We start from the raw sequence: 12,330 nt of genomic DNA, 5'->3' as shown, positions 1-12,330 counted from the left end.
ATGAACCTAATGATGATAATCTTCGAAGAGTATGTGGGAACAAAAGAGCTGACGGTGAACGTAGATAAGACAAAGGTGATGTGTTTCAGAAATAGAAAGAGCGAAATAAATTACGTTTAGAAGATGAATGGACAAAAAGTGGAAATTGTGGAGGAGTTCTGTTACCTAGGTTTTTGGTTTGAGGCAGAAGGGGGAAACGAGCTGCATATGAGGAAAAGAATTGAATGTGCGAGTAAAGTAATGGGCCAAGTATGGGGTATAGGAAAGAGAAGGTTCAAGAACGATTGGAGAATGAGGGTCTGGTTGTTTGATGCATTGGTGCGGGCGGTGTTGTGTTATGGTGTGGAGATCTGGGGATGGAAGGAACATAGGAAAGTAGAGAGCATGCATGAGCGATTCCTGAGGTGGGTAATGGGGGTTAGCTGGAGTTGCCCAGGATATATGTTAAAAGAAGAGTTAGGAAGACAATATATGGTTACTGGACGAATTAAGAGAGCATGGAGGTTTGAAGAGAAGCTAAAAAGGGGAAAGGGAAGTAAAATTGCACAAGCATATTTTGGCGAAATTCGGAACAATGAAGCGAGAGGTAATGTGGGAAATTCAAAATGGGAGGAAGAAAGGAGAAAAATGAGAAGGGCGTGTAATATTCGAGAAGGGGTTATGGAGTAGCAGGACATAGAGTTAGAGCTATTGGTTAAACAAGGAGAAGAGAGATGGATAAAGATTATAGATTCGAGGTACAATAGATGGTATATGATGGTCAAAGGGTTGACGGAACCAGAATATCTGCAAAAAATAAAAAAGTAAGAAAAATGGAGTAGAGTTGTACGGTTCAGAATGGGAGAAGGAGTGATAGCATGCAGATATTGGATGAATGAAGAGGCGAATTTATGCAGAGTATGTGGATAAGAAATGGAGTCATGGGCACATGTATTAGAGAGATGAAAAGAAGAGGAAGAGGGACAGTTGAGTGTGGATGAGTGTGTAAGATGGGTAAGGGAAAGCAAGGGAGTAGGGCAGAGCCAAACGATTGATCCTGAAAAGGGACAGTAATAAACGAAAATTGTTTTCAATATCGTGGAAAATGCATTTTTTATGGTAAGAGGAAACGGAAGCCCTGGAAGCTCGCTTATTTTAGGAATTAATATCACTGCTGATACTATTGTTTATCCTACGTAATGCGAAAGAGTAGAATATAAGTAGTAGTTAAGTTAGACTAAGGATGGAATTGTAAATATATGTACAGGGAGCGGAGGCCCTGACCCGTAAAAGGGAGAGATTAAATACATACATACATACAACTGAAATTTTTATTAATTGAAAATTCATCTAGTTTATTGAAAATTTATCTTTTTGATTTAGAAATTTATCTGTTTTATTAGAAAATTTTTTTGTAATGAATATTCTACTTTTTGGTTAAAAATTGTTCTTCTTTGCTTGAGTATTCAAATATTATGTTTAAAACATTTGGTTGAATCATATCGTTAAGAAATAATTTCTTTTCTTGAAAATTTCTATTTTTAGTTGGAAATCTATCTCATTGTTTGAAAGTTCAACTATGTTGTTGATTTATCTTATTTAGTCGAAAATTCTCCTTTTTTGGTAAAAAAAATTATTATCTTGGTTTAAAATTTCATCAGTATCGTGAAAATAATTTTTTGCCGAAAACTCATATTTTCTGTTTGAAAATTCAATTTTTGTACAGAAAAATCGTGTTTTGTCTTAAAGGTTTAACAATTTAAACTTTTTTTCTTGAATTTTAAAGATTCAACTATTATGTCAAAAATTTATTTATTTTGTTGAAAATTCAAGTTTTTGCAATCTTTTCTGAATGAAAGTTCAACTTTTTGTTAAAAATGTTATATTTTGATTTTGTGAAGTCAACTGAAATCTTTTTTGGATTAAGTTTTAATTATTTTTTTGAAAAGTTTTGTTTTTGAATAAAAATGTATCTGTTTTACGAAAAATTTAATCTTTTTGAAAATAAAAATTCAACTATTTGATAGAGAATTTTACAATTTTCATAAAAAGTAATTATTTTTTGTTAAAAAATCGTCTTTTTTTTATTGAAAACTAAAGTTTTTTTTGGAAAAATTTATTTCTTGTCTAAAAAATTCATATTTTCATCCTGAAAAGTCAACAGAACGTTCAACCATTAGTTTTAAATATTACATTTTTAAATTAAAAATTCATTTGTTTTAATAGAATTTGCTTTGTTTAATTCAACCTTTTGGTTAAAAATTCTTCTTTGTTTGAGTATTTTAAATTTTAAATTCAAGTATTTGGGTAAAAGTTAAACTTCATTGTTCAATTTTTTTTATTACAGTTGAAAATTTTTGTTGTAAATTTAACTGTTTAGTGAAAAAGCCTTTTTGTGATTTAAAAATAATATTTTAACCGGAAATATAAGTTTTCCGTTTTTAAAGATTGATCTTTTTATGTTGAAAATTCTCCTTTTCTGGTGAAAAAATAATTTTTTTTATTTGAAATTTCATATTTATTGGGTAAAAATGCATCAGTTTCGTCAACAATTAATTTTTTGCAGAAAAGTCATATTTTTTTTTTTAATTCAATTTTGGTAGACAAAATTCGTCTTTTGGTTTGAATGTTCAACAATTTAAATTTTCTTCTTGAATCGAAAATCTCCATTTGTTCAAAATTCGTCTTTTTGGTTTTAAAATTATTTTGTTTTGTATAAATATCATCTTTTTTGATTGACATATAAACTATGGCACTGTTTTGTTGGGAATTTATCTTTTTTTGGTTGGAAATTCAACTACTATGTTTAAAATTTATTTATTTTCAATCTTTCGTGGATGAAAGTTCAACTAAAAAAAAAGATAATTGTTTCTTGAATAAAAATGCAACTAGTTAGTAGAGAATTTAACCATTTTGTTAGAAATTCATCCTTTTTGGTTGAAAAACATTATTTTTTTGGATTGAAAATCCTTTTTATTCGCAGAAACTTACTTCTTGTTTAAAACTTCATATTGTGATTCTGACAAGTTAACTGAAATCGTTTTTAACAGAAACCTTAACTATTTGTTTTAAATACTGTCTTTTTGATTAAGAAATTCATCTGTTTCAATAGAAATTTTTTTTTAATTCAACTTTTTTGTTGAAAATTATTCTTCTTTGGTTGAGTATTAAACTTTTTTGTTTGGAAGATTTGGTTGAATCACTTTGTTAAGTAATCTGTTTTTGAAGATTTATATTTTTAGGGTTTTTTTTTTGGTTTAAAAATAATTTTTTTAACTGGGAACGTAACTTTTCCATTTTTTAAAGAATGACCTTCTTATGTTGTAAATTAAACTTTTATGGTGAAAAAGTAATTTTTTTGGTTTGAAATTTCATATTGGATGGGTAAAAATGCATCAACATCGTGAAAAATGAATTTTTTGCAAAAAAGTCATTTCTTTTTTTTAATTCAATTTTTGTTGAGAAAATTCGTCTTTTGGCTTGAAGATTGAACACTTTAGATAAAAAATTGTTTTTGAGTGAAAAATCTTTATTTGTTGAAAATTAGTCCTTTTGGTTTTAAAATTATTTTGTTTTGTATAAAAATCATCTTTCTTGATTGAAATATAAACTGTGACAATTTTCTGTTGGGAATTTGTTTTCTTTAAGTTGAAAATGCAACTATTATGTTAAACATTCAATTATTTTGTTGAAAACTCAAGAATTATCTTAAAAAGCCATCTTTTATAGTGGAAAAGACATTTTTTTCTTTAAATAAATCAATCAATTTGAAAATTTTACATTTGTAAAACAAAAAAATTACGTAATTTAAGTATGGCCACTAATCCATAGAATCTTTTGCAACCTCATGCAATATTTTTCAGTCACATGCATGCAATCTTTTCTAATCTCATACAATCTTGCATTTTCTAGGGTACATGAAAAAATACGAGTAAAATTAAATAAATAAATATAAAAAAATCTTACCTGGAAGCCATATTCGACGAGAATCACATTACTAGGGACATTACGAAACTCTGCCCTTGAATGCAAACCATTCGAGCAAAGCAGCAGAGTCGTGTCTGAATTCAGATTTAAAATATGCCAGAGCTCCTGCAAACACGAGTAAGATTTGAATACCTCCGACATGTCAGTCTCCACAGTCTCGTTAATCGACAAATTGCAATCCAGATTGTCTGGTTGGACCAATAAACTCGCCAATCTTGGTCCGACATGCACATAACTCAAACTCGGAAAAGTCGCGAGAAGTTCCTGAAAAATGGGCCACATCTGCGAGAGATGACGCTGTGTCACATTCGAGTCGACATCAAGCGCCGGCACCAAATCCAGGTGTCTATCCCGGCAATATCTGTCCAGGGTGACCATTTCCGACCTGGAATAGCAGAGCTGCCAGTCGCAGCTCGGAGTCAGTCTCGAGTACAAATGTAGATGCGAGATTTTGAAAGCCGACCACAAATCGATCATGTGAAGCAAATATTCCAAAGTTGGAATCCGACCTCGCGGCGAAATGTCCAATAAAATTCCACGATGCATAAATCGCGGCTCGTCCTTGATCAGCACACTTTCAATTTCACAAACTTCCGGTGCATTTGGATTCTTGCTCAGTCTGAGAATTTGTACAAAAGTGCAGACTGCGTAATGCAATCCTGCCAAACTTCCGGCGCTGATTTTAATTGCACTGTGCGATATGTGCAGTTGATAGCCTTCAGCGACATTAAATAGCTTCCGATTGACTATACACTCGATTCTATTGTCGCCCAGCCATCTTCCCGATCCTGGCTGAACTTCACCGATTTTCACGTCGTATCCAAGTTCTAGCAGATGCGTTCTACTTATTTCCCAGACATCCAGGATCTTGTGAATTGACTCTCTACCCTGAGCACAATATCATGAAATTGTCAATTTATTCATTGAAAGTAAATAACTGTAACAGGGTGGCCATTTTAATCGGCAAAATAAATTCCCGGTCATTTCCCTCATAGTGGAACTGTTCAATTTTGTACTTTTAAAATTTAAATTTAAAAGTTTTTAATTATAAAATGTTGTATTCAAATGCTCAATAATTTACGCGTACAAAATTGAAGGTACTAACATTTTTCAATGTAAAACAATATAAATCCACGTTATCAGTTTCAATGATCTAAATTAAAAAATCAATCAATGAACTTTAAAATTTTCAAAATTATATAATTTTAAGAAATTTTAAGCTAGACACATGAAATATAGAAAAATTGAAAAATTTTTAACTGAACACTTATTAAATTAGAAAATCAAATATTTTCTGTTTAAATAGTCTAACCATCCTGGGAAAGCTTCAACATTTTATTTCAAAATCTTGAGAAATCAAGAAGTTGTTTTAAATTTGTCTTAAATTTAAAATGATTTATTTTGGAAATTTCTTCAGAACTTCTAAATATCTGTCAAAATTAATTGAATTTTTTCTACATTTTTCAGAAAACCCTGTATATTTTAGAAAATTTCTTTACAATTTGGATGTATAAATAACAATTGAACATTGATTATTTGTAGGCGAAATTTAAGTAATTTTAAGAGATATGTAGATGTTTTGAAAAGATTCAAACTTAATGTAAAACTTAAAATGATAGCCTAATATAAAACAAAATGTAGATTTTCGCAGATTTCAAATAAAAAAATTAGATTCTTTTCAAGAATTGTAAAAGGTTTCAAAAGAATAAAAAAAATTTCTTAAGATTTATAGGAAAATTAAAAATAATTTTTCATTTTGAAAAATTATTTTAAGAGAATATTTAAGGATGTACAATACGTACAATTAATCCCAAAAGTTGCCTATGTTGAAAATAATTGATAAAATCAGCAAAAAAGATCTATTATTAATTTATGTAAATCTTGATGGAGGCTTCTAAGCACACTTCAGGTTAAGATTGTTTATCAAACAGTAGTTATATAAAGGTTTAGTTTTTCCTTTTGCTTTAGGGAAAAGTCACCATTTTTATTTATCCCTAATGATCAAGGCCTCATTTTATTCTTTGAAGAATTCTCTAAATTTCTATTTGAGTTGATTTTATTTTTAAAAATCAGCCCGCTATGCGGGCACATGCTCATCGAGCCCTACGCGCCCGTCTCGCTTCGCTCGCAAGTTAGAGCTCGCCTAGAGCGCGCGACTGTTGGTTCTCGCGCTTCACGCTCGATGTTGTATTTATCTCGCGCTTCGCGATCGATTATGTATTTACCCTGCGCTACGCGCTCGGTCTTTATATTTTCGCACATTCTTGCGCAAACATTTTAAAATTAAGACTCAAAACATCCACCACTGTAAGTTTGTAATTGTGAATTCTCTTTCGTTAAAAGAGAGTTTGAGCGCACCTACGACACGCGACTGAGGGCAATCGCACTCCGCGCTTAGTCTTTGCATTTCTTCCGCATTCGGGCACAGACCTTTGAAAATCAAAGGTGAACGGACCGACAACTGTAATTTTGTGATTTTGAACTCTCTTTTGTTAAAGCTCTTTTGGCTTTAACGAACACATTCTTGTCACGTATCTCGTGCTTCGAACTCAATTTTGTCCAACCTGTCAACTTTTCTACATTATACACAACACTTTTATATAAATTATAATACGTTTTTTTATGTAACTCTGCCAGGGATTACTTATTAAAAAATTGCAAAATAAAAAGCAAATTGTATTAATCATGATTATTTTTGTATTTGTTTCTTATTTTGCTTTAAATTGCATCCTAAGCTGCTCTGTAACATGTATAATTCAATAAATATATATCATTAAAATTCATAATATGCATAAAAATTCAATCATACTAATTCTTATTTTCTTGTTTTTATACTTTTTTTATTTTTAATGTTGTTTTTTAAGATTAAATAAAAACTACTGCGCATCTGCATAAGGTATAATACAGGAACCTATACAAGGTCCTATACAGGAGCCTATGTCCTCTTTCGTCTTTTCTGTGCTTTTTCCAAAAAGTTAGTTTTTTAATTTTAAATCTTATGTTTTACGATTAAAAGAAAATCTACTCATCCTATCGAAAAATAATTAATAATAAATTTATAGATCTTTTTAGGCGAACAACTTTTGTCTGGTAATTTAAGTTCATACTTTGTGTCGTTTTTTCAAACAAATTTAATATTTTTTTTAGAATGTCATTTTTACGACTAAAGCAAAAACTAACTGTCCTATGGAAAATTATAGCTCTTTTTTGAATGAACAAGTTTTGTCTCATTTTTTCTCGTAGCTTATATCGAAAAGTGATTCATTCTTAATTTGTAGTTCTTTTCAGGGCGCGCAATTTGAGCTTTTTTATTTTTTTCGTATCTTGCATAGTTTAACCAAAAAATAGAATTTTTTGATATTTCATTATTTTTGGTACGATCAAATTTGGAGTGTTCAACTTTTCAACCAAATTAAAAAAGTTGTTATCATAGTCCTGTAGGGCTTTCAAAAAGCAACGTTTTTCTTTTCCAGAATTTTTTTCGTATCATGCGTTGTTTGTCTTAAATCGCTCATTTTAGTTTGTTTTTCTGGATTTTGAAAATGCTATAACTAATTTTTGATTTTTCAAAACAAATCATTAGGATAAATTGTTAAATTTTTTGAATTCTATGAATAACCGTATAGAGAATTTAAAAAAAAAAGGTCTCAAAAATAATTCAAAATGTGCCCATTTTTGAATTTTCATCCAAAATGGCTGGCTAACGAACTTGACCTTTAGTTTAGGACACTAAACGAGTGTACCAAAGGGCAATCTAATAGATTAATTTTTTCAAGTCATCGTGTTCACAGACAGACAGACATACAGACAGACACATTCGTAAAAACCTGTTTTTCGGATTCAGGGGGTCTCAAAACGTGGACATTTGACAAAAACTGGGGGGGAGGTCAAATTTTACACAAATCTAATACCTTCTCTGATGAGAATGTAAAAAATGTATTAAGAAATCATACAGTTTTTAATATCATAAACAATTATAGTTTAAATTTTAATTAACCCCACCCAAACAAAATTGTATAGAATCCTTCAAAGAATAAAATGAGGCCTTGATCATTAGCATCAAATAAAAATGGTAACTTTTCCCTAAAGAGAAAGGAAAAACTGAACCTTTGAATAACTGCTGTTAAATAATCAATTTTGACCTGAATTATTTTTTGCATTCTCATCAGAGAAGGTATTAGATTTGTGTAAAATTTACCCCCCCCCCCCCAGTTTTTGTCAAATGTTCAATCCAGAAAAACAAACCAAAATGAACAATTTAAGCCAAACAACGCATGATATGAAAAAAAGTCAGGAGAAGAAAAACTTTGCTTTTCGAAAGCCCTACAAGATTATGATAACAACTTTTTTAATTTGGTCGAGAAGTTGAACACTCCAAATTTGATCGTACCAAAAATAATGAAAAATCCAAAAATTCCATTTTTTGGTCAAACTATGCAAGATACGAAAAAAAAAATAAAAAAGCTCAAATTGCGCGCCCTAGAAAGAACTACAAATTAAGAATAAATTACTTTTCGATATAAGCTACGAGAAAAAATGAGACAAAACTTGTTCATCTAAAAAAGAGCTATAATTTTCATTGGACAGTTAGTTTTTGCTTTAGTCGTAAAAAATAACATTAAAAAATAATCATGATAAATACAATTTACTTTTTATTTTGCAATTTTTTAATAAGTAATGCCTGGCAGAGTTACATAAAAAATGTATTATAATTGATATGAATGTGTTGTGTATAATGTAGAAAAGTTGACAGGTTGGACAAAATCGAGTGCGAAACACGAGATACGTGATGAAAATGTGTTCGTTAAAGCCCAAAGAGCTTTAACAAAAGAGCGTTCAAAATCACAAAATTACAGTTGTCGGTCCGTTCACCTTTGATTTTAAAAGGTCTGTACCCGAATGCGAAAAAAATGCAAAGACCAAGTGCGAAGTGCGATTGCCATCAATCGCGTGCCGTAGGTGCGCTCAAACTCTCTTTTAACGAAAGAGAGTTCACAATCACAAAATTACAGTGGTGGATGTTTTGAGTCTTAATTTTTAAATGTTTGCGCACGAATGTGCGAAAATATAAAGACCAAGCGCGAAACGCAAGAAGCAACAGTCGCGCGCCTTAGGCGCAATAAAACATGCGAGCGAAATGAGCCACGCGCGTAGGGCACAATGAGAATGTGCCCGCATAGCGGGCAGATTTTTTCTAAAGTATGCTTAGAAGCCCCCATCAAGATTTACAGAAATTAATAATAAATATTTTTTGCCGATTTTTACAATCATTTTAAACATAGACAACTTTTGAAATTGATTGTACGTAGTGTACATTCTTAAAAAGTTTTTCAAATATTTAAACAAAATTTTCAAAAAAGATTCTGGAAGATTTTAAGAAAACTTTCTAAAATTGGCATGAGAATTTTTTATCTTTTTAAAACTCCAAAATATCTCTTAAAATTACTTAAATTTTTTCTACAAATGTTTATTTGTAAATTATATATCAAAATTTAAAAATTTCACTTACAAATTGAACATTTTTCGAAATTTGAACGCTTCCAGGTTTTCTATGTCAAACGTTTCAGTTAAATAGTCTTTACTTTTAAATATTTGGTTTCAATTTACTTGTCTTAAATAAAAATTCAAATATTCTTCACATTTGTTTAATGACTAAGACTTTCAAATTGAAACCGTTTAAGTTTTAACGTTAAAATCTGAAAATTCTTAGTTTTAAACTGATTTAAAATCGTTTTGTCAAATCTTTTTTGTTCACTTTTTATTACTTGAAGTACAGATAAATTAAAAAAATGTATTTAATCATTAAATAAAAATGTTTTTTATCCAAAATTTTCAACATCAAAGGTTTTTATTTGTCATTTTTTCAAGTCTTTAAGACAGCATTTAAAAATCCTTTAAATTAAAAATGTAAGCTTAAAAATAAAAATTGTAAACGGAAAATTTTTAAAGTAAAAAATTCGGAATTAAGCATTGTAAGCTGAATACTAGCATAATTGAAAAACATAACAATTCAACTGATTATTTAAAAACGGTTGAAATCGAACGTGGACAGATTTTTCTTTTACAAATCTTTCAAATTCCCGGTCAAAAAAATAATCGTAGAAATAAATTCCCGGGTTTCGCCCGGTTAGTAAACATTTTTCGTGGCCAATAAAATTTAAAAAATTAAACTCTAAAGTTAACCATTTTTCCATCTGATTTTTCTGAACTTTCTGCTTAATTAAGTATAGTAAAAGATTAAGTTGCTCAAATCTCTATTGGTAGAGTTCTGAGCCGGTTATATTACTTTGAGAATGGTAAGGAGAATATTACCAAGAAATAACTTCTCTGAGAACTTATGTGAATCTCAAAATTTATTTTGATTAATAGAAAATTGCATTTTTTCGTTAACGTTTCGGTTGAAAATTCAACTCTTTTTTTGAAAGTTTGTATTTTTTATTTTAAAGTTTACCTGCTTTAACAGAAATGAAATCTTTTTTTGATAAAAATGCAACTGTTTAGTCAAAAAGTCTTTTTTTTTATTTAAAAATGATTTTTTAACTGGAAATTTGTCTTTTCCCATATGCATCTGTTTCGTGAAAAATTATCTTTTTGCCAAAAACGTCATATATTTTTTTTAATTTCATTTTTGTTGAGAACATTCGTCTTCTGACTTGAAGATTGAACACTTTAGAAAAACACTTTTTTTCTTGAGTGGAAAACCTTTAATTGTTGAAAATTCGTCTTTTTGGTTTTAAACTTATTTTGTTTTGTATGAAAATCATCTTTCTTGATTGATATTTAAACTAAGATATTTTTTGTTAGAATTTTATCGTTTTTGGTTGAAAACTAAGATATTTTTATAAATCATAGAGTTAAATATTCAAATTAAGTTAAAAAAATATAAATGTACGTTAACATTTTCAATAGTCTAAATTAAAGAATCAAGCAATGAACTTTAAATATTTTCAAAATTATATTATTTTAAGTAATATTAAGTTAAACACATTAAAAATTGAAAAATAATCTTTTTAACTTTACAGTTCTTAAATTACAAGTTAAATTATTTTTATTTTAAATGGTCTAGGCATTCTTTATAAGCTTTAAAATTTTATTTCAAAATCTTGAGAAATCTAGAAGTGGTTTTAAATTTTTCTAAATTCAAAATAATTTTTGAATTTTTCAAAATGAATTGAATTTTTTCTATAACTTTTAGAAAATCCTGAAAATTAAAAAAAATCCTTAAAATTTAAATTTATAAATAACAATAGAACACTTATTATTTGTAAAAATATTAGAGTAATTTTAAAAGATATTTAGAAGTTTTAAAAAGATTCGAATTAAACTTAGAACTTGAAATAATTTCAAATACGTACAGTCGAATTTAAAATAAAATGTAGATTTTTGTAGATTTCAAACAAAAAATTTAGAATTTTTTTAAGAATTGTGAAAGACTTCAAAAGATTAATTTCAAGCTTTTAATCAATTTTTTAACTGTAAGTTAATTTTGTAATTGCAACGCTAAAAGTTTTTTTTTTTACGAAAATCTAAAGATTCAAAGCTTTCTATGTAAAACAAGTCAGTTTCAAATTGTTTTATTTTAAATATTTGGTTTCAATTTATTCGCCTTAAATTAACAGTGAAATATTGCTAAATATTAAATACTTATTATTTTTCTACATTAAGAAATTTCAAATTTATTTTTACGTTGAAAATATTAAAACGCACGTTTACATTTTGTCAATAGCTAAAGAAATTAGTAGAAATAATATATTAATAAATTTAATATAAAAAAAATAATATAAAGAAAGACCTGAAACACTAAATTAAAAATATATTATTGATAAATCATGAAAATTTTTATTTAAAAATAAAATTATCGGAATAAATGATATATTAATTTCAATTCTTATCAAGACTTTCGGATTGAAACAGTTACAATCTGGAAATTGTCACATTTTAAACGGATCTAGAATTGTTTGGTCAAATCAATTATTGTTCAAATAATTGTTTAAATCTTCAAAACTGCAATTATTTTAAAAACTGTTAAAATTGAACTTGGGCAGATTTTTCTTCCGAAAATTGGTAAAATTCACGGTTTCCCGGTCCGGCGGCCACCCTGTTTTTATTTTAAAAATCTTCGATTTAAAAACTTCTAATTTTTTTTAACCTTTAAAATTGCATTTTAAAATCCTTTAAATTAAAATATATGCTTAAAAATTAAAAATCTAAAATAAAAAATTTTTAAAGCAAAATATTTCTGAATTAAGCTTTCTAAACTAAATAATATAATAATTTATAGAAATCACAATTCAAGAAATTATTTTTAAAAACGGTTCAAATCAAAGTTGGACAGAATTTTTATTCTAAAAATTTGATAAAATT

General features: G+C 28.4%; 1 protein-coding gene across 1 annotated transcript in view; it reads right to left on the bottom strand.

Annotated features, from left to right (window-relative positions):
* Nucleotides 1-12,330, bottom strand: part of LOC117167945 — a 39,022-nt gene that overhangs the window by 11,063 nt on the left and 15,629 nt on the right. Inside the window, exon 7 of the mRNA XM_033353202.1 lies at nucleotides 3,946-4,854. Within this exon, the coding sequence (XP_033209093.1) occupies nucleotides 3,946-4,854 (909 nt within the window). The remainder of the gene's footprint in view (nucleotides 1-3,945; nucleotides 4,855-12,330) is intronic.

This window comes from Belonocnema kinseyi, chromosome 2 (genome assembly GCF_010883055.1).
Source record: "Belonocnema kinseyi isolate 2016_QV_RU_SX_M_011 chromosome 2, B_treatae_v1, whole genome shotgun sequence".
In the NCBI taxonomy this organism is placed as follows: domain Eukaryota; kingdom Metazoa; phylum Arthropoda; class Insecta; order Hymenoptera; family Cynipidae; genus Belonocnema; species Belonocnema kinseyi.
Note: the sequence above shows the minus strand (reverse complement) of the source record. Positions and strands in the feature narration are given on the sequence as shown.